The sequence below is a fragment of the Sus scrofa genome, chromosome X (assembly GCF_054392235.1).
Source record: "Sus scrofa isolate SSC_HxYL_T2T_F1_AM1 chromosome X, Sscrofa_HxYL_maternal_Yorkshire_Landrace_v2.0, whole genome shotgun sequence".
Lineage (NCBI taxonomy): Eukaryota > Metazoa > Chordata > Mammalia > Artiodactyla > Suidae > Sus > Sus scrofa.
In genome coordinates, this window is record NC_139401.1 from 124,876,973 (window position 1) to 124,904,237 (window position 27,265).

Below are 27,265 nucleotides of genomic sequence, written 5' to 3' on the forward strand. Positions count from 1 at the left end.
AATTTATATGACATTCTTATAATGGCAGAGTTATAGAAGTGGCACACAGATTAGTGGTTATCAGGGATTAGGAGTGGGGTTGGGGTCAGGGGGTGTGTGTGCAATTATAAAAAGGACTACAGGAGGGAGCTTGCAGCGAAGGAACAGCTCAGTATCTTGACAGTGGTGGTAGATACATGAACTGGCGTATATGGTAAGATTACATACAACTAAATGTGCACACACGCACACACACACACACACAAATGATACAAGTAAAACTGGGGAAATGTGAATAAGATCAATAGATCACACTAATATTCACACGTTGGTTTACTGTAGTTTCCAAGATGTTACCCTTGGGGGAGCCTGGGTATAAGGTACATAAGATCTCTCTGACTAATCTCTTAAATCTGCATGTAAATCTAGAATTTCTCAATAAAGATTTCAACAAAATATAGACAGATAATTAATTGTAAACCCAAATCTGAAAATAAATTTTTAAAAGAAAAGGAACTGAGAGAGAACCTTGTAGTCAGAGGCAAGTGGTAGACCTCTCTGGCCGCCTTGTGTCTTTTGGCACTTTCTGCCTAAGGAATCCTTAGCTGAGGTCCTGTGTAGGCTGGTGGGCCAGAGTGCCTCATCAGTGATGTCTTCCCTGCATGCGGGAGGAGGAGTCCTCAGAACAGGGGCTACATGTTTGCCACTCATGCTCTGATGGTATGACATTGTGACATCCGGGGCCAGGGAAGGGATTTTGAAGCAGAGAGGCCTGGTTAGTGCTCCCCAAATCCTGCCACTGTAGGCCACTCCCTATAAGTCCCTTCAGGGACCAGTTAGTGAGCAGGCTTTTATACCAGTTGGCCCCTTAAGGAATGAGCAGCCTGGCTCTTCTAACAGTAGCTGATATTCACTGAACATGTCCCAGTGGCCAGGTCTTGTGCTAAGTGCTTTATGTGAATTAATTTACTTACTCCTCAGAGCAACCCCATCGCTTACTTTCAAAAACCAGGCTTTCTGGTGCTCAGATGCCTGGCCCACTAGGTGTTCTGCTTGCCCACTAGGTCCCTGGCTGATACCTAGTTTTTCCAAGAGCAGCTGAGAGGTCCTTGGGGTTGGGCTCTGAGCATGCCTCCCCCACAAGCTTCTCCCACCTGTGCCCCAGGATTGCCAGCCAATTAGGAAGCGGCCAAGTGTTACTCTGCACAGATTCTGGGCTCCTTTCATCGATAGCATCCTGTGGTCACACACCAGCACTGCAGGGCAGGAGTCTTGGGTAACAATAACTGACATCACCGGAGCATGTATTCGGTGTCCAGCGCTGTGCTCAGCTCTGTTAAAGTGTCACCCTCCTCCTCTCATTTCATTCTACCAGCCTCCTGTGAAGTGGGTGGGATTGCCATCCTTTTTTTCCTGATAAAGAGACCAAGGCAATTGCCCAAGTAGGCAGAGCTGGTCAGTGAAGAGCAAGTGTTTGAACCCAGTTCTGGCTGATGCAACAGCCTATGATCAATTTCAGGGGTCTGTCCAGAACCTAGGTAAGCGCTTGATAAATATGTGAAGAATGAATGAAAGGTCACTCAAAAAAGCCCACCCTCTGGCAGTGCTAGTACACCCCAAGGTGAGTGTCCTGAAATGAGGTAGTGATCCAGTCAAGGAGGGAAATGGGTGTGCCCCTAGCTTATGATGACAAGGCCCATCTCCTCAAACAAGGCATCAAGGAAAGAGTTGTTGATGACTGTTGAGCATCTCCTGTGTACCCAGTACTGGCCTAGGCATGCTTAGGGCCACACATCAAGGATGAATGAGACAAGGTCCCCTGTTTTAGGAAGCAGTGTTGTTGGGGATGCTATATCCGTTGTGCACTTTGTGGTATGTCCTTGCTGTTTCCATCCTGCGAGTCCCCACTTGGCCCCACTTCTTGTGTCTGCGTGCCCGGTATGTGTTTCCAAGACCTACCGAATCAGTGTCTCTGGGCTGGGGCCCAGCAATCTGTGTTTTAAGGAGCCCTCCAAGTAATTCTGATGCACACTCAAGTTTGAGAATCACTGATTTATATGAGGTGCCTGAGGTGTAGCTGGCACTTCATCAGTGGTCAAGATGGTTATTTGGAATGGTTCTGATACTTTGTAAAACTGACTAGTCAAGAAGGTGTGGCTCCTGGGAGTTCCCATTGTGGCACAGCGGAAATGAATCTGACTAGCATCCATGAGGACGCGGGTTCGATCCCTGGCCCCACTCAGTGGGTTAAGGATCCAGCGTTACCGTGAGCTGTGGCATAGGCCGGCAGCTGTAACTCTGATTCGACCGCTAGCCTGGGAACTTCCATATGCCGTTCCATCAAAGGAACATGTTAAACCCTCACAAGGGGACACCAGGATTGGAGAGGTCACTGTATGAAGAAGCTTGCTGGGCCCTCTCTAAGCCTCCAGTGACACCTTCCTCCTCCAAATTGCAGTTACACTCTTAGGGCTGCATTGTTTAGTGTTTTTTTTTTTTAAATAGAAATATAGTTGATTTACAATGATTCAGGTGTACAGCAAAGCGATTCAGTTATATATATATATGCCACATATACAGATAGGATTCTTTTCCATTGTAGATTATTACAAGATATTGAATATAGTTGTTGCCTCTGCTATACAGTTGGTCCTTGTTGTTTATCTATTTTATACATAGTAGTATGTATCTGTTAAGCCCAAAATACTAATTTATTTCTCCCCCTCGTTCCCCTTTGGTAACCATAAGTTTGTTTTCTATGTCTGTGTGTTTCTGTTTTGTAAATAAATTCATTTCTGTTATTTTTTTAGATTCCACATATAAGCAATACATATATATATAGTATTTGTCTTTCTTTGTCTGACTTACTTCACTAAGTATGATAATCTCTAGGTCCATCCATGTTGCTGCAAATGGCAATATTTCATTCTTTTTATGGTTGAGTAGTATTCCATTGAATCTTTCTCTCTCTCCATACACACATACACACATATATATGTATATACATACGTATATATATATAATAAACCACATCTTCTTAAGCAGATAGTCTGTTGACAGGCCCTTGGGTTGCTTTTATGTCTTGGCTATTGTACATAGTGCTGCTATGAAGACTAGGGTGCAAGTATCTTTTTGAATTCAAGTTTTCATCTTTTCCAGATATATGCCTAGGAATGAATTGCTGGATCATATGGTTAACTCTAATTTAATTTTTTTAAGGAAACTTATACTGTTCTCCATAGTGGCTGCACCAATTTACATTCCTACCAACAGTGTAGGAGGGTTCCCTTTTCTCCATGCCCTCTCCAACATATAGTATTTGTAGTTTTTTTGGTCACAGCTGCAGCAGGCAGAACTTCCTGGGCTAGGGATCCAACCTACACCACAGCTGTAACCAAAGCCACAGCAGTGACAACACCAGATCCTTAACCCCCTGAGCCACAAGAGAACTCCTATTTGTAGACTTTTTGATGATGGCCATTCTGACTGATGTAAGGTGGCACCTCATTGTATTTTGATTTGCATTTGTCTAATGATTAGTGATGTTGAGCATCCTTTCATGTGCTCGTTGGCCATCTGTACGTCTTCTTTGAAGAAACTGAAGAAACGTCTATTTAGATCTTTTGCCTGTTTTTTGGTTTGTTTGTTTTTTGATAATGAGCTCTGTAAGCTATTTGTATATTTTAGAAATTAAGCCCTTGTCAGTCACACCATTTGCAAATATTTGTCCCATTCTGTAGGTTGTCTTTTAGTTTCATTTATGGTTTTCTTTGCTGTGCAAAAGCTTTTCAGTTTAATTAGGTCCCATTTGTTTCTTTTTGCTTTTATTTCCTTTACTCTCAGAGATGGATCCCCAAAAACATTGTTGCAACTTATGTCAAAGAGTATTCTGCCAGAGTTCCCGTCGTGGCGCAGTGGTTAACGAATCTGACTAGGAACCATGAGGTTGCGGGTTCGATCCCTGCCCTTGCTCAGTGGGTTAACGATCCGGCATTGCCATGAGCTGTGGTGTAGGTTACAGATGCAGCTGGGCTCCTGCATTGCTGTGGCTCTGGCGTAGGCTGGCAGCTACAGCTCCGATTCGACCCCTAGCCTGGGAACCTCCATATGCCACAAGAGCAGCCCAAGAAATGGCAAAAAGACAAAAAAAAAAAAAAAAAAAAAAAAAAAAAAGAGAGAGAGAGAGTGTTCTGCCTATGTTTCCCTCTAGGAATTTTATAGTGTCCGGTTTTACATTTAGATCTTTAGTCCATTTTGAGTTTATTCTTGTGTATGGTGCTAGAGAATGTTCCAATTTCATTCTTTTACAATTAGCTGTCCAGTTTTCCCAGCACCACTTATTGAAGAGACTGTCTTTTCTTCATTGTATATTCTTGCCTCCTTTGAGGTAGATTAGTTAACCATAAGTATGTGGGTTTATTTCTGGGCTTTCTATCCTGTTCCATTGACATATATGTCTGTTTTTGTTTGTTTGTTTGTTTGTTTGTTTTGTCTTTTTGCGATTTCTTGGGCCACTCCTGCAGTATATGGAGGTTCCCAGGCTAGGGGTCGAATTGGAGCTGTAGCCACTGGCCTGTGCCAGAGCCACAGCAACGCAGGATCTGAGTCACATCTGCAGCCTACACCATGGCTCATGGCAACACTGAATCCTTAACCCACTGAGCAAGGCCAGGGATCGAACCTGCAATCTCATGGTTCCTAGTTGGATTTGTTAACCACTGAGCCACGACGGGAACTCCCCATATATGTCTGTTTTTGTGCCAGTACTATACTGTTTTGATGACTGTCGTTTTGTAGTATAGTCTGAAGTCAGAGAGCATGATTCTTCCAGCTTCATTCTTCTTTCTCAAGATTGTTTTGGCTTTTGGGGATCTTTTGTATTTCCATACAAATTTAAAGTATTTTTTGTTCTAGTTCTGTGAAAAATGCCCTTGGTAATTTGTTAGGGATTGCATTGAATCTGTAGATTGCCTTGGGTAGTATAGTCATTTAAGCAATATTGATTCTTCCTATCCAACAACACTGTATATCTTTCCATCTGTTTGTGTTGCCTTCAATTTCTTTCATTAACATTTTATAGTTTTCAGAATATAGGTCTTTGTGTCTCCTTAGGTAGGTTTATTCTGGGGCATTTTATATTTTTTGATGTGATGGTAAATGGGATTGTTTCCTTAATTTCTCTTTCTGATAGTTTGTTGTTAGTGTATAGAAATGCAACAGATTTCTGTATATTGATTTTGTAGCCAGCAACTTTACCAAATTCATTGATGAGCTCTAGTAGTTTTCCAGTAGTATCTTTAGGATTTTCTATGTAGTGACATGTAATCTACAAACAGTATTACTTCTTCCTTTCCAATTTGGATTCCTTTTATTTCTTCTTCTCTGATTGCTGTGGCTAGGACTTCCAAAATTACGTTGACTAAAATAGCAAGAGTGGACATCCTTGTCTTGTTCCTGATCTTAAAAGAAATGCTTTCAGCTTTTCAGCATTGATTATATATAATGTCTTGCTATACTGTTTTCCAAAGAATTCAAAGGACCACTTTGAATTCCTACCAGTAATTTCTATGAGAGATGCTATGCTCTACATTTTTATCATTATGTGGTATTATCAGTCTTTTTAACATTAGCTATTTGAGTAGGTATATAGTGATATATCTTTATGAATAATGATCTTGAATATTTTTTCATGTGGTTATTGGCCATTCCTATACTGTCTTTAGTCAAGTGTCCATTCAGACATTTTGCCAGTTTTTAATTGATTGGAGATATTTATATATTCTGGACACATGTCTGATGCGTTGCAAATGATTTTTCTCCCTGTCTGTGGCTTGCTTGTTTATATCCTTAAAGGTAACTTTTTAATATCTGGTTTTAAATTTTGATGAAATTGAAATTATCAGTTTTTTTCCTTTTATGTTTATGCTTTTTGTGTGCTAAGAAATCTTTGCCTACTGCAAAGTCCTCAAATTTTCTCTTATGAATATTGAGTTGTTCAGCACAATTTGTTTAAAAAACTGTCTTTTTTTCCTTTCTTTTTGTTTGTTTTTTTTTTTCTTCTGTTTCCTCTCTATACTTGTACCTTAGTAAGGTTCTTTCATTTCCATTTGGTAACAAACCTTTGGACTTCAATTGTAAGTGGAAAAACTACTGTTGTAGAGAAATGGTGCTTATTTGTAAGGAGTATCAGCAATTATATTTGACCATGGCATTTGGTAAAGTTTTGTGGGTGTAGAACTCGTGCTACCACATTCTCTGTGGTTTGTTAGTTCTTCGGAAAGATGGAAAAATCTGAGGTTAAAGTAATAGAATTTGGAAGATGTTGAAGAATCTATATCAGTTCCAAGGAATGAGGTCCCAGACTCCAAGCATACACTTGAATGAGGCCCCTGTAGCTGGTTGGAGCAGAACAGGAGAAAAGCTTTAAACATAATTTGGGATTTAAGTTTCTTTGAGGGAACAGATGAAAGATATTTTATCAGTGCTTTAATTTTTATCAGGGAAGACAGCTGGTTTACAGTGTTCTGTCGATTTTCTACTGTACAGCATGGTGACCCAGTTACACACACATGTATACATTCTTTTTTTCACATTATCATGCTCCGTCATAAGTGACCAGACATAGTTCCCAGTGCTACACAGCAGAATCTCATTGCTAATCCATTCCGAAGGCAATAGTTTGTATCTATTAACCCCAAGCTCCTCAAGCACCCCAACTCCCTCCCCCTTGGAAACCACAAGTCTATTCTCCAAGTGCATGATTTTCTTTTCTGTGGAAAGGTTCATTTGTGCCCTATATTAGATTCCAGATAGAAGTGATAACATACGGTACTTGTCTTTCTCTTTCTGACTTACTTCACTCTGTATGAAAGTCTTTAGTTCCATCCATGGTGCTGCAAATGGCATTATTTCCTTCTTTTTTATGGCTGAGGAGTATTCCGTTGTGTATATATACCACATCTTCCGAATCCAATCATCTGTCGATGGACATTTGGGTTGTTCCCATGTCTTGGCTATTGTGAATAGTGCTGCAATGAACATGTGGGTGCATGTGTCTTTTTCAAGGAAAGTTTTGTCCGGATAGATGCCCAAGAGTGGGATTTCTGGGTCATATGGTAGTTCTATGGATAGTTTTCTAAGGTACCTCCATGCTGTTCTCCATAGTGGTTGTACCAGCTGACATTCCCACCAACAGTGCAGGAGGGTTCCCTTTTCTCCACAGCCCCTCTAGCACTTGTTACTTGTGGATTCATTAATGATGGCCATTCTGACTGGTGTGAGGTGGTATCTCATGGTAGTTTTGATTTGCATTTCTCTAATAATCAGTGATGTTGAGCATTTTTTCATGTGCTTGTTGGCCATCTGTATATCTTCCTTGGAGAAATGTCTCTTCAGGTCTTTTGCCCATTTTTCCATTGGGTTGTTGGCGTTTTTGCTGTTGAGTTGTATAAGTTGCTTGTATGTTCTAGAGATTAAGCCCTTGTCCATTGCATCGTTTGAAACTATTTTCTCCCATTCTGTAAATTGTCTTTTTGTTTTCTTTTCGGTTTCCTTTGCTGTGACACAAGCTTGTCAGTTTGATTAGGTCCCATTGATTTATTTTTGCTTTATTTCTGTTGCTTTGGGAGCATCTGATTTCTAATTTCTGAAGTCATCACTGACTTTAAATATGCTTTCTACACATACACACACACTATGAAGGTTAATTTTATGTGTCAACTTGACTGGACCACGTTTCCCAGATATTTATTCTAGATGTTTCCTTTCAGATTATGTGCGTGCACATGTGCATATGCATGCACACACACACACACACACACACACACACACACACAAATACATATGGCCAGTAGTATATGCTTCATGCTATCTTGTTCCTCACTTTTTTCCACACATTAATATTTTTTGGAAATTGTTTCAAACTTCACATAGATCTGCTTCATTCTTTTTCACAACAGCCTGATATCCCCTTGGATGGGAATACCATATTTATTTAGCCAGTTTCCCATTTATGGACATTTTTATTATTATATTTTTATATTCATTATTACAAATAATACCATAGCGACCACCTTTGTACAAAAAGCTTTACACCAGCTTTTATTTCAGTAGAATAAATTCAGAGGTACATATAAGCATTTAATATATACATATGTTTATATATATATATATTTCTATATTAGCACAACCTATGTGATGTCTGCATAATCCTCTATTATATGACCACCGATTGTAGTATAACTTATTGAAGCAGTACCCTCTGATTGGATAGTCACTTGTTTACAATATTTTGCAAAAAATGGATTAAAGATGAGGATGAGGGAGTTCACGTTGTGGCGCAGTGGTTAACGAATCGGACTAGGAACCATGAGGTTGCGGATTCGGTCCCTGCCCTTGCTCAGTGGGTTAAGGATCCAGCGTTGCTGTGAGCTGTGGTGTAGGTTGCAGACGCAGCTCGGATCCCGCGTTGCTGTGGCTCTGGCGTAGGCCGGCAGCTACAGCTCCGATTCGACCCCTAGCCTGGGAACCTCCATATGCCATGGGAGCGGCCCAAGAAATACCAAAAAAAAAAAAAAAAAAAGATGAGGATGAGTTTCTGGTTTTGAATGAGTGTGTCACACGTGGGTGCATGTGTGTGTATTAATCAGGGTTCTCCAGAGAAACAAACCAATAGAATGTGTATATATGAAGAGAGAGATTTATTTTAAGGAATTGGCTCATATAATTATGGAGGCTAGGTGGGCCAACAGCCTGGAGATCCAGGGAAAAGCCATTGCTGTAGTTCAAGTCTGAAGGCCAGACTGCTGGCAGAACTCCTTGCTCAGGAAAGGTTAGTCTTTGTGAATTTGGTACATAGTGCATGCTTTTTAACTGCTAAACTAAAAAATAAAATAGCAAAATCAAAAGTAAAATGAAATCTGTTTTACTACTCTAATTAAATCCTCAGTGTGTTTTTATCTATAGCTTGATTTAAAAAAACCAAAATGCAAAAGCATGGAGACATTTCACCTAGGAGGATATTATATACATGGTAAATAGGCATATAAAAATATGTTCAGGAGTTCCCATCGTGGTGCAACAGAAATGAATCTGACTAGGAACCATGAGGTTGTGGGTTTGATCCCTGGCCTTGTTCAGTGGGCTAAGGATCCAGCGTTGTTGTGAGCTGTGGTGTAGGTCTCAGACGTGGCTCGGATCTGGCATTGCTATGGCTCTGATGTAGGCCAGCAGCTGCAGCTCCGATTAGACCCTTAGTCTGGGAACCTCCATATGCTGCGGGTGCGGCCCCAAAAAGGACAAAAGACAAAAAAAAATTACTATTAGTAGTTATTAGGGACATCCCAATTAAAACCATCCTGAGTTATCACTATGCATCTATCTGAAGAGCTAAAATTAGTGAGGATAACAAATGATGAAGATGTAATAAACCTGGATCATTTATACATTGCAGGGTGGAAATGTAAAATGGAACAGCCCCTCTGGAAAGAGTTTGGCAGTTTCTTTTAGAAAACTAATATGCAAGCACTCTACAACCCAGCAATTTTACTGCTGGGCACCTATCCCAGAAAAATGAAGATTTAAGTTCACACAAAAACCTGTACACAAGTGTTCAGAGTGGCTTTATTAGTAATAGCTTTATTTATAAACTGGAAACAACCCAGTTATCCTTCAACATGTGACTGGTTAAACAAATGTGGTTAATCTGTAGAATGGAATAGTGCTTAGCAGTAAAAAGGAACTATTGTTACAATAGGTGAATTGTATCAATTGTTGCATCAATAGGGAACACCCTGGGTGAATCTTCAAAGAATTATGTTGAGTGGAAATAGCCAATCCCAAAAGGTTACACAGTGTCTAATTGTATTTATATTATTTATATACATTCTTGAAATAAAATGGAAAGAATTTTGCAGCTACCAGGCATTAGGGAGGGAGGGGTGGAAAGGGAGAGGGTATGGCTCTAAGAAGGAAACATGAAGGATACTTGCAGTGATATAACCGTGCTACATCTCCAGTCTATCAAAGCCAATATTCTGCCTGTGATGTGGTTTTATACCTTTGCAAAATGTTGCTGTTGGGGAAACTGGATCTCTCTGTGTGTGAATCTTTTTTTGTTTGTTTTTTGCTTTTTAGGGCCACACCCATGGCATATAGAGGTCCTCAGGCTAGGGATGGAATAGGAGCTGTAGCTGCCAGCCTATACCACAGCCACAGCAACGCAGGATCCGAGCTGCATCTACAAACTACACCACAGCTCATGGCAACAGTGGATCCTTAACCCACTGAGCCAGGGCAGGGATCGAACCTGCGTCCTCATGGATGCTAGTCAGATTCGTTATCCTGTGAGCCATGACGGGAACTCCCTGTGTGTGAATCTATAATCACCTCAAAATAAGAACTTTAAGGAATCAAACAAACAGCATTCCCCAAATTAAGTCCCATGTAAATGTGATTCACAGCTGGACCAGGTAGTGTAGTTGAACCTTATAGAGGAAAAAAAATGTAGTCATGTGGTGCTAAGCAAATATGCTGTTTCAAATGCCCAAATCAAATGGATTGGGAGTTCCTGTTGTGGCTCAGTGGGTTACGAACCCATCTAGTATCCATGAGGATTCCGGTTTGATCCCTGGCCTCGCTCAGTGGGTTAAGGATCCAGTTAAGTTGCCATGAGCTGTGGTGTAGGTCACAGATGGGTGCATTACTGTGGCTGTGGTGTAGGCCGGCAGCTGCAGCTCTGATTTCACCACTAGCCCGGGAACTTCCATATGCTGCAGGTGCAGCCCTAAAAGGAAAAAAAAAATCAAATAGATTACCTTGTCTTTCTTTCTTTCTTCCTTTCTTTTTTTTGGGGGGTGAACATTCCTGGGCCAGGGATCAAACCTATACTACAGCAGTAACCCAAGCCACAGCAGTGACAATGCTGAGTCCTTAATCACTAGGCCACCGGGGAACTCCTGGGTTATCTTTTTTCTTTTTTTTTTTTTTTTTTGTCTTTTCTACGGCCACACCCTCGGCATATGGAAGTTCCCGGGCTAGAGGTCTAATTGGAGCTGCAGCCACCGGCCTACGCCAGAAACAGAGCAACTCGGGATCTGAGCCACATTTGCCACCTACACCACAGGTCACAGCAATGCCGGATCCTTAACCCACTGAACAAGGCCATGGATCGAACCTGAAACCTCGTGGTTCCTAGTCAGATTCGTTAACCACTGAGCCACACCGGAACTCCCTGGATTATCTTTTCTTAAACTCCTTCAGTGGCTCACAATGGTGCTTCCCATTAGAACTAGAATCATCATACAGCTTTTTGTTTTGCTCAGAGTTCCTGATTGTATTTCATTTTAATTGTCAAGCATAAGCACATATAAATAGCTCCTGGTTTCTTAGTTATATGGGTTGATTACGTCTTTTTTTTTTTTTTTTTTTTTTTTTGGCCTGCATCTGTGGCATGTGGAAGTTCCCAGGCTAGGGGTCCAATCACAGCTGTAGCCACTGGCCTACACCACAGCCACAGCAACGCAGGATCCGAGCCATATCTGCAACCTACACCACAGCTCATGGCAACGCCAGATCCATAACCCACTGAGTGAGGCCAAGGGTCGAACCCTCGTCCTCATGGATGCTAGTTGGGTTCATTAACCACTGGACCAGGATGGGTACTCCTGGATTGATTATGGGATTTGTGCCCTTCTTAAGGATATTCTTTAGTGAGCCCCTTGGCTTCCTGTTCTAATTATGACCTATTGCTTTTTTGGTCAGCTTAGGAGTTCTCATCTTGGGATTTCTTTTTCTTTTTTTTTTTTTTTTTTTTTTGGGTTGCTCCCAGGGCAGGGATTGATCCCATGCCATTGCAGTGACCTGAGCTGCTGCAGTGACAGGGCCAGATCCTTAGCCCACTGCATCACAAGAGAACTCTGGGATTTCTTTTATAGCAGACCTTTGGAATCCTCTAAAATATAGGTTTCCAGGCACTGCCACAGACCTGTTCAACTTGGGTTTCTTTGGGGGAGGTATGGCTGGGGTATGTGTATTTTTTTAAAGACTTCCCCCAGGTGATTTTGCTCATCAGTTAGATTTGAGAAGCCATTTAATCCTTAAAGCCCAATAACTCTTATGATCATTAATAGTAATAAGTGCTGTTCTTTGAGGACTTACTATGTTCCAAGCATTGTTTTATGAGTGAATGCATGGCTCATTTAATCTTTACAACAAACCTGTAGGAAGGTACTACCGTTATGCCTATTTTAGAGAAAACTCAGCATCAGAAAAGTTAAAATCATACCACTTTCAAGCTTCATAGACAAGATTAGAACCGAGATTTGTCTGACAGTTAAAACCTTGGATTTAACCAACAAACTCTTAATTTTTAAATGGATAGTCTCAAGAGCCTCATACAAAACATTTAGAAGTAAAAGAACTTGGTAATGGAGCCCAGGTAAAAGGACTGTGCTTTGTCAACTAATTTTATAGCTAAAACCTGGCATCTTTTAATCTCTTAAATCAATTAAGCAAAGTCATTTTTGTGAGATACCAGAAGTAGGAATAATGGGTCAAATGGGAAGCCTGAGCAATTTCTTTTGAACTCTGAATATTTTGGATGCTGTAGAAACAATTCACAAACCCTACCAATAAATATCTTAAATGTTTTTTCTATGTAAGCATCTCAAACAACAGCTCTATCTATGGGTTATCTGCAACTGTCTCCTCCACATTTTCTCTGGCTCCCATTTGGGTGGATAATTGGAGTTAGCTGTACTAATTTCTGAGCATTTGAAATGGAAAGCTTATTTCAATCATTGTTAGGAGAAAGTAGAGTAGCCTCCGAATGGCTTGATCACTTTGGTGGCTAAATATTGGAATGGCATACTTTTCCATTGTTCACCTAGTCTTAACTTTTACAAATACCAAATATGACTCAAAACTATTCACATTTAAGAAGTATGCCCTAATAGCTCTTAATGTTCTGATATGGATTGGTCTCCAAGATATCTCAGGTAAAAAAAAAAAAAAAAAAAGTAGATGTAGTATGCTGTTATTTATAGAAAAAAAAGGGGGCATGCATATTTGTATTTGGTGATAAGTACATTAAAATCTCGAAAAGGATGCATAAGGAGAAAACAAAAGAAACATGTTCTAGTAATGGACACAAAAATAATGTTTAAAATCTAAGTTTAAGTTGTTAATGACATGTGCAAAATCACTACACACACACATAATGGAATAGTGAATTTTGTGCTACATTAGACCACTGTATGCTTTCATACTGTATTGGTTGTTTTTCTTGTGTAATTCAAAAACCCAAACCAACTCTGCTAATTAAGCTCTCCTTGGCCAGGAGCTCACTTGGATCCCTGACAGTCCCTAGTTAAAGCCTAGTTTGTAGTTTTTGACAGCAAACCAAGACCCTCTTGTTTGCTTCAGGAAAACTGGCTGGTTTGGGCCGTTGGCATTATTTTGGCGGTACCCTCATCCCAACAAGTCACCAGTCCTCTTGACCATGACTTATAATTGTGCCAGATTTTCATTGGGTGCTTTTTGTTTGAGACAGGTAGTACTAGTAGTGATGAAATTATTGTTTGCTTGGTTTTAATATATGACAAATTATCTTGAAAGCAGGAATAAAGTGGTCTATTAAGATGATAAATTAAGGGCAAAAGCAACTAAATCAAATTACTTGAATGAATATATGTGTTTTGGGAATATATTTTAATTCTTCCATTTATTGCTTCTTAATTAGTCCATAACTCAGAAGGTTAAAAAACACCATAGACAAGTGACATTTTATGAAATGAAAATTTTAAAATGTGCTTTTTCTGATAGTGGCACTTGATGTAAATAGTGTTCAGTAACTTTTTTTTTTTTACAATTTTACTTATTTTTGTCAACATGTTTGGAAATAGGAAAAGAGGCTGACTCAAAAGCTTTCAGTAGTTCTATTATTAAATGCACCTCATCTCCTTTTATGACTCCTTACCAGAAAAGACATGGCCTAAGAATTTCCACCTGCCTGATGTGACACTTGTGAGAAGTCTTATCATACTTTAATTTCACAAAGATATTACCCAAAGTAACCAGTTTTGATAACCTTTGCCCTTGAAGGAGCCCCAAACTCAACTCGAAGGGGAATGACAAACCTTGCCAAAAAAAAAAAAAAAATTAGAAATAGGCTTTCTTTCCCCTCTGTGGTCTAGTGGTGTCACTTAACTAAAACTCCTCAGTCTGTGACCTTGAGAAACCTAGAGTGCTAAATAGGAGGAGTAGAGCCTTGAAGGTCATCCTCTCCACAGCTACCCCAAAGGGGAGCAAATATTCGTTATTATAACAGGTAAGTGTTTTTATAATTATGGCAGATGGTGATTGAAGCAAAGGCAATTCAAAAGGGGAGACACGCGAAAGCAATAATTTTGAATGTTTGACATTTGTTTTGAAACTACCTTACTACCCTATACCCTTTACCATCTGTCTGTTATCCCTCCCAACACCCACCTCTGTCTTCCCACAGGGCTCCATTGTCTGCAGTTCCTGTTTCTCAGGGGCGGAGCTGTGGGAGGCAGCCATGGGTGCCATAATAGGCACCTGCGGCCAGCACAATGGGCTGTGGGTGCTTGTGGGAGAGACAGATTGATGTATTGTGCATGGGGGAGGAGGGCTGTCACTTGAATCCATGTGAACCCAGGCTTTAGGGGCAAGGGAGATTGACAGCTTTTGTAGGTTGCATTTCTTTTTCAAAGCTTGGCTTTAATAGACAGTAAGTTTGGGGCCCCAGGCTTTCACTCCCATAATTCTAACAGGGCAATCACGAGCATTCAGCATTTCTTTTTACCCCCCTTGTTACGCATTAAATGATTTCAGTAAAGGAATGTGCAGCATTAATTAGAATTTGTTAGCAGATACCAAGGGGAAAAGTTTCTTCACAACAACTATAGGAGGTGTCATTTGTACAAAGACTTTTTTGTTTTCTTTCCCCATTACATTATCACTGCAATATGTAAGGTAGTGATTCTTTTCATTTAAATTAAGTGGAAAGCTACTAAATCTTGTTTTATTCTCCAAAAAGAATAAGGTCCTTAACACTTATCTTTTAACTTCTTTCATTTCCTAAGGTTGGTGTTTACTTTTGCTTTCAGTCCGACCCATTTACTGATCTGTGTGGTTGTGTATCCAGTTTTGTGTACCATTTAGCTCTTACAATTACAGGCAACTCACTACTGATCTATAAGGATTGTTTCAGGTGAAAATAGCTACCAATAATATTGAAAATCATTGACATACTGCGTCCCCTGTGGGAATGGCACGTTGAGAAATGCCAAAACTTAGACTCCTAGGTTTGTGTCCTAACTTATTTCCTAAAACTAATTTTTCCTAGTTGATAGTTAACCTTAGCCACAATATCAAATCTATGGAAGAATGGGGCAGCAGCCAAGGAATATTTTTTTCCCCATAGAACACTCATTCCTAAACCATGTCAGTATTTTAAACATCAAAAATATGCCCACCCCAAAACACACACAGATAGCATCATTTCCTTACAGTTAGGTAAAATGATCTTGGTTTTTATTTGGGTGGGTGGGGTTGATTTAGTTTCTATTTTCTATTCTTTTTAATAGTCCTGACATTTTAGACTTCTATAGGAACAAAACTAACCTCAGATAGGACATCTTGTAAACACACTCCTTGCAATCTGGGAAAGTGATAAAACATTGAAAATTTTTGGTGCGATTTTTCTGATTTCTCTCTCATATCAAATTATTTTCTCTATGGAAGGAGTTGGAGGCTAATTGAATTAGAATTTTTTCCTGTTCAGTTGTTTTATTTAAATGTGTTAAGGGCAACAGTGAAAAATATTGATTACGTCTACCATTATTTCTCATAAAGAACATATTCCCACACAGTCGTCTGCCTCTGTCTATTATAATAATTTGGTGTGATGGTTTTAAAAGTAGTAGGGTGATAATAATTAGGGTGTGCGACACAGAAATTTCAATGCTGGATTCAACATTTCACCATGCAGGGCATGAAAATTGCCGACCGGGGCTAGTCAGCTCTAAGTACTAATTAACTAATTAATCAGGTGCTGAAACCAACTGAATGGAGGATACCAGCCAGACAACTCAAGCTCAAGCAGAGGGTTGTGCTCTTTCAAAGACAGTGCAGTCTTTCTTCTTGGTTTTTAACCCAATCAAAAATGAGGGGAGAAAATAGGATATGGTGTCCTACTGCCGGTCGTTTCAGTCCAAGTTAAAAACATGTGCCTCTGATAATAACTGTGAGGCACCGTGTACAGGGCAATCTTAAAGCTTTGGCAAACCTGCTATCTCCTTGGCCATGAACTGTTTCAGGGCTGGTATATGTGGGTGGTGGGGGGGGAGGAGGCGCTGCCTTCTTGGAGTTTTCTCCTACCATATATATTTTTTTTCAGATAGGAGAATGAGAAACGTATTTCTCTTTTTGGGCTGATCTTAGGTCTTTTGCCTCATCCTTCGTTCATGCAAATGAGAAGAGTCCAATTACACATATGGTAAAAGGGTTTAATGAATCGTGAAAAAGCCCGGTTTGCAGAGAAAGGACACAATCCCCGCTTCTTCTTCTTCTTCTTCTCTTTTATAGTTAACTTAGAAACATGTATTTCTTTTAAGGAAGATGATAAAGCTTAATGATCAGATCATTTTATTTTATAGACTAAGTTCCATACTTGGGGATTATTAAACATGTTTTGCTAGAAGATTTAGCTTCCTTTATCTTTGGAAGACAGCAAATATTCTACAACAAAAATTGCAAAACCCTGATTTTTCTCCTAAATTAAAGAAATTTCACATTAGTTCCTCCCATGTTCATGTTATTCTTAGCTCAGTGATCATTTTTTTTCTCTTAATACAGTTTGATCTGGAATTGTCTGCTCTGAAAAAGGGCTGCATCATTACAAGGCGTTGTTACTGAACCCAAGGAAAGACTTCAGTATCAGAAACCGCTTTAGCTTAATTTTGGAATTATTATGGTGCTTTAACTAGCTAGAATTTTTAGAGTGTTGTAAATTAGATAAACTTTTTTTTCCTTTCCTAAAACGTACTACATTTTACACTAGAGCAGAAAATCCCGCGTTTGGGATTTCATTTCCTATTTATTTCCCTCTTTCTACTTCATCCTGGAATTTTCAGTGGTTGAAAGTAGACCATACAGAAACCCCCAACCCATTTTTTTTTTTTTTTTTTTGTATGACGAAAAATCTTGAAAGAATACTGAGGGAAAAAAATCAATGTCATTTCTAACCGTAACTCTTAGAATTTGGTTAAGTATGCAACTAGCCCGGAAGAGGTGCTTTCCAGGGACAGCAGTAAAGTTCTAAATCAACGATCGGAGTGCTTTCCAGAGACCTCGTCCGACAACCTCGTTGGGCACTTGGGGAAACTGAGGCCCGAGAAGCGGGGCGGGGGGGGGAGGGGGCGAATGGCTGACGTGATTTTTTTTTTTTTTCCTGTACAAAATCACTGCTTCGATCCACGGAAAACACCCCTTGGGCACCTACTGTGTGGCGGGCATCGCCGGGATTCCCACCACCTGCCTATTCGCGAGGGCCGTGCTCTTTCCACTCTACCCCCCGGCCTTCCCGGATCGGCGCCCTGGATGTGATCGACACCATGAAGTTGCCCCATAATCCTCTCTGGCAACATAGGATGTAAAATTTGATCAGCTCATTGGATGAAGCCGACAAGTCTCAAAAATGTGTGAAAAGGGGGCCAAGCGGTAGGCAAGCGCCGCGTTGAGGCAGCGCTTCAGCCGGCCCCCCTTCGAGTTCCCGGTGCGGCAGCGGCGGCGGAGCGGGGGTTGGGGCCGAGCTGCGGGGCCGCGGCGGCGGCGGCGACGACCGAGGCGGCGGCGGCTGCGGGGAGGCCGCGGCGCCATGGGGGGGCCGTAGGAGCGGACCGCGGGGCCGGAAGGGGGCAGCGAGGCGGCGCCGGCGGCTGCGGAGTTGTCTCCGCGCGGTAGCCGGGGGCCGGGCCGGGCCGGGTCGGGTCGGGCCGGGCCGGGCCGGGCCGGGCCGGGCGGGGCGGGGCGGGGCGTGCACCAGGGCCGCGGGCGGCGCGCGCCGGAACAGTTGGCCTTAGGGCCCCGCCGCCCGCGCTCCCGCCCGCCGGCGCACGCGGAGGAGGCGGTGGCGGTGGCGGTAGCGGCGGTCTGCGGCGGCGGCGGCAGTAGCGGCGGCAGTAGCGGCGGCGGCGGCCGCAGAAGGAGGAGGGGAGCTCGGAAGTGGAGGTGAGGTGGAGGTGGAGGAGCAAGAGTAGGCGGAGGAGGAGGCAGCGGTAGAGGAGAGGAGCGGCCAGAAGAAGGAGGATGGAGGAGCAGCCGAAGGAGGGCGAGGCCGAGGTCGCGGAGCCCTGGTTCTCTAAGTGGGAGCGCCAGTGCCTGGCCGAGGCCGAGCAGGAAGAGGAGCTGCCCCCCGATCTGCAGGAGGAGGCGGCCCCTGAGGCGGCGGGGCTCAGGAGCGAGCAGCAGAAGCTGTGGCACCTCTTCCAGATCTCAGCCACCGCTGTGGCCCAGCTCTACAAGGATACGGGGTGCCAACAGCCAGGACTCTCCATGTGGGACCCCTTCCAGAATGCGGCCATGGCTGTGACCAGCCTCTACAAAGAGAGCGGGGATGCCCATCAACGAAGTTTTGACCTGGGCATCCAGGTTGGCCACCAGCGTCGCATCCGAGATGTGCTGGAATGGGTGAAAAAGGGCCGGAGCACCATCCTCCGCGAAGATCTGATTAGCTTTCTGTGTGGCAAGGTGCCCCCCGCCACTCCGCCGCCCCGCACCCCGAGGACGCCGCCGAAGCCACCCGCCGGGGCCGCCAGCCAGGCCGCGGCCACCGAGTCCAGCTCCTCGGTGGACGTCGACCTGCAGCCGTTCCACGAGGCCATCGCCCTGCACGGCCTCAGCGGTGCCATGGCGAGCATCAGCGTGAGATCCGGCGCGCCGGGCTCGCCGCCTCAGGCCAGCGGCGTCGCCGGCGGTGGCCGCCGAAGAAGTAGCTTCCTCGAGGACGACTCGAACCCCATCGACCCAGAAGACCTGGCCCTGCGCCTGGACAGTGGGGGGACCCGCAAGCGCACCTCAGCCCAGTGCGGCGATGGCGACATAGACTCCCCAAGCCACAAGCGCAACCGAATGGTCTAAACGGCCTGGCGGGTCGCCCGCCGCCATATTGCTCGCGAGCCAACTCGGCCGTCCACACGCTTGTGGAAAAGGGCACTTGACCATCTCTTCTCCCTCTAAGTTAAACAAAGATTTCTATCAGTTTGCCACAAAGAAACTTTAAAAGTATTCCAGAAGAGGCCTCGTGTGACTCTGACTTTCCCGTGATAACTAGCAGAGAACAAGTATCCTGTAGTAGTTAGCAAGACCATTTAACGCAGAAGTATCCGGTCAAGCGGGAACCCGGTTTATCTTGTTCACAGTTATATTCCTTAGCATCTAGCGCAGTTGCTGGTGCTCAATAAATGTTTGTTGAATGAATAAATGTGACCTTATTTGAAAGACTTAAAAGGGGAAGGACTAACAGGTGTTTGCTTGGTTATAGGATGCTTTTAGCCTTTGTCCTTTGATGTTTGCTTTAACCGTTTTTGCTGGTTCAGTTACATTTTATCACAATGTAAAACATGACATCCTTGTGAAATCTGGAGTCCTTCGTTTTTGCTCCACTGTACCGTGCACCTAATTTCTAGGAAGAAACTGTGCAGAGTGTACATATTAGGCTGTGAGGGTTTTTTTTTTTTTTCTTCTTCTTCTAATAGTTATTCTGGTGACTGTGCGATGGGGTAAAGAGGCGCCATCACGGTTGGGCAGATAATGCTTGATATTGAGTCAATTTAATGCTCTTTTTAGGGGAGTTAAGCCAACAATTGAGATTCTGAGATCAAAGATGGAATTCCTGGTGACCCAGTGGTGCTCGTTTTTCTTGGGAATATAAAGCTCCCTTTCCTGAGGTTGTATCTTTTTTGGTGATCTCTGTTTGGAGTGGAGGCCGAAGTGGAATGAACTACTGGGTTTTATTTCGGGGTATAGCATGATATAATTAAAAGAGCATGAGCTTTGTTTTAAAGAGATCAACAGCAGAATTCTGGCCCCACACATTTCACTGCATGATTTTGGGCAAACCACTTAATGTCTATTGACCTCGGTTTTTTATCTGTAAAATGGAACGGTGTGTCCCCTAAGGTCGTTGTCAGGATAAGAAGAGGTCCATACTTCAAGTATCTAGCACAATGCTTGGCACCTAAAGGTACTCCGTAAGTGTTCTCTCTTGTCTATAAATAAAAATCAGTAAAACATTAAAATCCACTCTATTTTAGAAAAAGCTGGAAAATAGGTCAATTTAGAAATCAGAAAGTAGAATCTGTATTGAACTGGAAACTACTGTTATATAGTTGAAACTTACCTAAATACCCCAGATCTGATGTTAATTTTAAGTGTGTTTAGCTCATGAGTACTCAGCATCATCACTCTGGATATTAGGGCAGCCTTGTAGCTCCTAACGCCGCCTGAGGGACGCACCTTTCAGCTAGAGTAGTGAAAGATTCCCTCTTCTGGCCTGAAAGGATATGAGAAGAAGGGTAAGGATGGAAATGATTTGGAAGTAAAAGTCCCAGGGACGCTAAAAGGCCAAAGTAGTTCTGAATAGGGGTTGAGGTGGAATGGAGGTGACGAAAGGGGTAGAGTGGGTGGGATGGGGGTGGAGGAGGTGGAAGTAAGGTCACGGAAGGGGTGGGGGGAAGTGAAAATGTCCAAATTGTCCCAGGCTCTCCCAAAACCAGTGCATAAAATAGTAGAGCTAGAAGAGTAGTGCCTTGCCTTTAGGTTCACATCAAAGAGTTCTTTTTGTTTATTAGTGTGGCCTTTGGAATAGGAATAAATTCGAAATAGATTGGTAATTGACCAATGAGTTAAAATAATACAACAAAATAAACTGAATTCCCTAATAGAATAAAAGCTTACTACTGAGGTACTCTGGAAGCACTTACTCAGGCACTGTGCTAGGCGCCGAGAAGGGATGTTAAAAAAAAACCACAAAAACAATCCTTATCCTCAAAGAGCACAACCTGGCTTGGAAGATAAATTAGTCCAGAAAGCACTTCTAATTGTACGCAAAGCACCCGGCGGCTATACAGAGGAATCGAGAGGACAGAGGCCTTCCTGGTCACAGCTTCTGGAGGAGGCAGCAATTGAACTGGGCCCAGAAAAATAGGTGGGCGGGGGGGCACAGGGGATACTAGCAGGAGAAGGACATCTCACAAAGTTTGAGAAGGAGGAAGACAGCCTAGTAGGTACTCCCAGGTACTGGGTGGAGGGGAGGCGGGGGAAGGCAAAGTCCAGAGGGTCTCAAATGCCTGGCCCAGTACTTTAGATTCTGTCCTTGGGCAGGAGGGGACACCACCCAGTCTGTGCTTTAGGAACATTTCTCTGGCAGGGTGCCTGGTTGTCCAGCAGAGAGATGAGTCGCTGGAGCAGGGGCCAGCCGAGGTAACCCTGTAGGATGCTCTTTGCTGGGGACATTGCCATGTGGTTAACCCGGACTGTGGAGATGTTTAACCTGACAAGGCTCTCTGGGAAGCCTTTGCTCCCTCACGCTCGCACACCTCAAATCATACCAGGTAGCAAGCACCTTCATCTGTGTCCTGCACTGCTGCAAGGCAGAGAAAGCCCTCGGTTCCAGCTGCAGAATCTCTTGGAGGGCTGGACTTTTTTTTTTTTTTTTTTCTTTTTAGGGCTGCACCCGCAGCATGTGGAAGTTCCTAGGCTAGGGGCCCAATCGGAGCTGCAGCTGCTGGCCTACACTACAGCCACAGCCACCACAACACCGGATCCGAGCTGCCTCTGTGACCTACGTGCAACTTTCGGCAACGCCGGATCCTTAACCCACTGAGTGAGGCCAGGGATCGAACCCACATCCTCATGGGTACTAGTCAGGTTCTTAACCCGCTGAGCCACGACGGGAACTCCAGAGGGCTAGTGTTGAAGAAAGAAAAGATCCGTGCTGTTTATTATTCTCCTGCCTATTGTGTTTAAGGGCCCTTCTCCAGTGGAATCACAGGGGCACTGGTAGGGGGCAGTGGGGGGTGAGGCTACAGGACTGACTGAGCAACTGCAGCAGTTTGAACAGGTAGGTATAGGGTTATAAGAGGGCATGTCAGTGTGAGGGCGGGGACCTCATTTGTCTTGTTTCCTTCTGTAATCCCCAGGGCCTAACAGTGCCTGATCCATGGGCATAATACATTTTTATTAAATGAATGGATGAGTAAGCCCTGTCCAGACCCGGTTATAGCTGTTCTCCCTTTCTCTGTTTACCTACTCCCGGGAAAAGCACCTGAAGCCCATGCTCTAGTTTCTAGATGATTCTTCCCGGCGTGCCTTTAACTGTTAGATTTAGCATTTTGCAAAGTGTGGTCAGCCCCTGACTGCCCCCCTCGAGGATTCCCTGAGTTGCTTATGAGGCTGGCAGCTCCAGAAGCTCCCTCCAGGTGAATTGCAGTCTCGGTGGGAGGGGCCCAGAAGCAATTGTGATGCACAGTGAGGTCAGCAACCAAGGGACCCCATTGTGAGATTTGTGATTGATTCTAGGGGCTGATCTTTGTTGGTGAACTGTCTGTGCAGGCTTAAAGGGGATCCCCCATTTGTACATATTACTCTTATCATGACTTTGTATATTGCATGCATTTCTCTTCTAGGGGCACAGATGAGAAGACTGAAGAGCAAACTTAAGTGAAATTTCCTCATTTTTGTTCTTTTATAGGAGGCTGAGAAGACTTTGGTTTCCTGACCTCTAGCTGAGTATTTTATCCACTAGGCCCCTGCTTCCAAATCAAAATTCTGAACTGAGAGTTAGGAAACACTGCCTTTTGTGGCAAAATGATGGAGGAAAGGTCAGGGGAGGATGGGTTGTTAATCAGCCCGGGGCTCTGAGGTTTACAGATCTCTTCCAGAAGCATGTGCATGGTGGGGTCCTCCCCAGATTTTGAGCCAGGAGGGACCTGGGGCAGGGTTAACTATTCGGCTTGCAAATGGGACAACTGACCTCACCAGGCAGGGCCGCAGTGACTTATTGGTGAGACTCCTACCCCATACCAGGTTCCAGTCAGATGCTCACTTCACTGTGCCTCCCTCGGTTATATTGTGTATGACCTTTTAATTCATAAGTTGATGATCAGGTGAAGCTAGGAAACTGGTACTGTTGTGAAGCCCCTCTGCTGGCAAGTGTGCTCTCTTTCCTCCGTCGTGTTTGGGGGAACGGTTGGAGTCGTGCATTCAGGGAACATAAGACACCCCTTGCCACCACCACTGCACTCTAGCCACCAGCCAAATGGGACCGCTTGAAGTTCCCTGAACTTCTTCCCATCTCTGGCCTCTGGGCCCTTTTACCTTGTTGCTTCCTTGGTCTCTAAAGCCCTGCCCTAAACTCTTCGTTTACCTCTCTCCCACTCGGCCTCGAAGCTCACCTCAGGCTTTACCTCTTTTTTTTTTTTTTTTTTTTTTTGATACCTTCCTTGCCCTTCCAAGTTGGGGTTAAATGCCCCTCCGCAAAGTTTCCACTTCATTCTCCTTGCCGTGTTTGTGTCTTTGCCCCAGTGGGCCGTAAACCATCAAGTTTCATCCCAAGAGGGTCTCTCCCCTGGCGTCGTGTGAGAATCTCCATCACCGCAGGTGTAGGCTGAAAAGACAGCGTCAACATTACAACCCACTTTTATATTTTTGAATGACAGGCTTATTTTGGTCCTAAAATTATGTTGTGGGAAGAAAAGCTCAAAACAAAACTTTGGAGGAGCAGTTTTAGACTGTCAGGCATTAAATGTGCTTCCCCAACGAAGTGTAGCGTAAGAAGAGCTATCAGTGTTCTTTCTCCTTTGTAGATATGATTGTCCTGTTTCAGGCTTCAGTGGCAAGCACACCCAGGATCCTGGCTCAAGCCTTGACTTTCCCAATAACTGACCTTGAATAAGTCAGCCCTGTATTTTGCTTGGTCTGTGAAGAAAGGAGTCAGTTGTATTCGATGATCTTTAAGGTCTCCCCAAGCTCTCTGGCACTTGCTGATCTGTGATTTAATTCAATAGGCAGTGATAGCGATAACCTTCTTCCCATGATAGTCTCATTTGGATCATCTGGTGTCTGACCGAATGAGCTCTATGTGCCCCTTGAAATCAGAACTGCTGTGTTGAAAAAATTCCAAGCCAGAGGACTGACCGGGTGGTGACGGCCTGGCCCGCTTGTAAGATGCGAATGTGTGAGCAGACAGCAGGGATCACCTCGCCTTTGGTTCCTTCTTCCTTAGGAGGTCAGGAAGTTTCAAAAAAAACCCAAACAAACCCATTTGGAATGCCTAAGGGGTATTTTACAGTCAAATGCCCCCTTATTTGGGCACTTTTCTTTCTGAAAAATAATAAGTGGAGCAGGAGGATGTTACACAGAGAGATGAGTTCACAGGCTCACTGGACTAAAGCGGGACCTGGAAGGCCCCTGAGCCCACATGTCCCAACTCTGGTGAGGACAGGATTAGGCACCATCCTGGATCCGTGAGCTGCTCTATTCATCTTAAAGATCTTTTCATAGAGTCCAAAGCCTTCCTCAGGCAGGTCTTTGTGAAAACCCCAGATTCCGAGGAATATAGCCCAGTGTGCTTGCTTTCCTGCCTGACTGCTGGGCAGCAGCTAACCATCTCAGTGCATAATCCTCCTGTATTTGTCAAAACTCTCATCTCCAAACCTAGGCTTTGAACATTTATTTATTTATTATTTTATTTTGTTATTTTATGGCCGCACCCCAGGCACGTGGAAGTTCCCAGGCTAGGGGTTAAATCAGAGCTGCAGGTGCCGGCCTACGCTACAGCCACAGCAACGCCAGATCCAAGCTGCTGCAGTGGGATTCTTCACCCACTGCGCCATAGCAGGGACACATGAATTATTTTTTAGGTCCAGCAAAATGGTAATTTGGAACTATTTCACCAAAAGCTTTTAAATGATATATTTAAATAAAATAACAATGGGAAAGACAATAAATCCAGAAGCTTCAAATTATCCTAAGGACATTTGGAGAACAGTCACCCGGTATCTACCATTCATGCAGGAGGAACTGTTGTTTCCTGGGATAATGATTCTAAATAAGAGAGTTGAAGAAGAGTTTAATATCTTGTAGCAATGAGGTCCGTTGTGGCTCAGCAGGTTAAGAACCTGACTTGTATCCATGAGGATTCAGGTTCAATCCCTGGTCTCACTCAGTGGCTTAAGGATCCGGTGTTGCCATGAACTGCAGTCTAAGTTGCAGTCGTGGCTTGGATCCTGCGTTGCTGTGGCTGTGGTGTAGGCTGGCAGCTGTAGCTCCTATTTGACCCCTAGCCTGGGAACCTCCATGTGCTGTGGGTGTGGCCCTAAAAAGACAAAAAGACGAAAAAAAAAAATCTTGTGGCAAGGTGAGTGTTGTGAAATTACTTTGTTTTTTGTTTTTCAGGGCTGCACCTGCAGCGTGTGCAAGTTCCCAGGCCAGGGGTGGAAATGGAGCTGCAGCTGCCGGTCTACACCACAGCTGCTGCAACGCCAGATGGGAGCCAAGTCTGCAACCGACACTGCAGCTGGCGGCAATGCTGGATCCTTTAACCCACTGAGCGAAGCCAGGGGTTGAACCCGCATCTTCATGGATGCTAGTCGGGTTCTTAAGCTGCTGAGGCACAACAGGACCTCTCCGCTTTGGACATTTAAAGAAACTCCAGTTCCTTTAACTTTTTCCCATCTTTGCTTTCTTCCATTATTTTGTTTTGGTTTTTCCAACCTCTTGGTCGGATATAATACTTTGTGTTTCTACCATTCCTAATACACGGCCCCAATCTCTCACATGTGGCATTTATTAGATAGCGTGTCTTACATTTACTCTCCTATCCCTAATAGAGACCCTGGTTGCAAGTTTCTCTCTTGTTCTTTACTTCTCGAAATCCCAAGCTTTCTTGACACCGGTCCCCCATTTGGTGTTTAAGTGTGAGTATCTTAAATTGGAAGCTTATGGGAAAGTTGGGAGAAATGTTAGATCATTAAGAAAATCATGTGTCAAACCACGTGGGAGCCTCTTAAATACAACTTTGGTGGTCATGACCCTGGCCAGGGGGGGAAGCCTGTGATGTCACCCCTTCCCCGAGTCCCAGTTTCACGGATAGTATCTCTGAATGGAATTGTCTGAGGGAGATTGTTCCTTGTGAAAAGTTCACATGATGGAGTTTGAAGAGCTTGTTTCGCTCGGAGCCCAGCAGGACAGAGTGGTCTGGAATGCAGCATTCAGTGTGTTCTGTTTGGCTGAAAGCTGTCACAGGGAACAAGTACTTAGCAAACAGCATGAACAAGGATTTGAACTAGAAAACGAGAAGGGCCTTGACAACATTGTAATAGTGGCTTGTCTCCTCAAAAACTGCTCAGTGGTACACAAGCAGGTGATAAAGACGACTAGGAAAATACGTAAATGGATTGGGGTCTCATTCAAAACAGCCCAGCGTAAAGAGGGTCCTGCTATGGGTCAAGTTTGAACAGGGGTTGCGGGGTCACTGTGACCATCTCCGCTTTACTGTCGGGGGGTTGGCCTCTTTTAAGGCAAGAGTCGCAGACCGAGTCTGTGCCTGAGGATGTGAACACAACCTATTGAAAATAGATCGATCCGTCAGCTGCGTGGTCTCAGTTCACAGTGTCCGATGTCCGGGCTGAATGTTTTTCTCTTTATATTTCACTGAACGAACCGAAGAGACCTGTTGATACCGCTTTTAGCTTTTCGTGCTTTAAGTGGAATTATGTGCAATTTAACAGGGCTCTTCTTTCAGTATTTACATTCCCTTTGCTTGAAAATCGGTTCTTCTCATCTCTCTCTGTTTTTGTTTGTTTGTTTGTTTGTTTGTTTGTTTTTTGGTCTTTTTAGGGCTGCATCCGAGGCATATGGAGGTGCTCAGGCTAGGATTTGAATTGCATCGGAGCTGTAGCCACTGGGCCTACACCACAGCCACAGTAACGCTGGATCCTTAACCCGCTGAGCGAGGCCAGGGATCGAACCTGCATCCTCATGGTTCCTAGTCGGATTTGTTTCTACTGAGCCATGACGGGAACTCCCTCATTTCTCTTTTTTATTGAGGTATAATTGACAAATACAGTTGTAAGATATTTAAAGTGCACAACATGATGATTTGATGTACATGTACATTGCGAAATGGTCCCCCATCTACTTAATCAGATCTTCCTGTTCCTTCAAGTCTCTTTTTAATACTCCAATTTAAGTGCTACCTGTG

The 27,265-nt window shown here is 43.7% G+C and overlaps 2 protein-coding genes across 3 annotated transcripts in view; both read left to right on the top strand.

The window, feature by feature from the left end:
* Positions 1-27,265, top strand: part of LOC110257749 (uncharacterized) — a 643,664-nt gene that overhangs the window by 93,135 nt on the left and 523,264 nt on the right. The window lies entirely within an intron of this gene.
* On the top strand, positions 18,066-19,483 carry HAPSTR2 (HUWE1 associated protein modifying stress responses 2). Its single transcript, XM_003135429.5, has one exon. It carries the CDS (start codon positions 18,310-18,312, stop codon positions 19,138-19,140), a length of 831 nt encoding a protein of 276 aa, XP_003135477.1. The 5' UTR covers positions 18,066-18,309; the 3' UTR covers positions 19,141-19,483.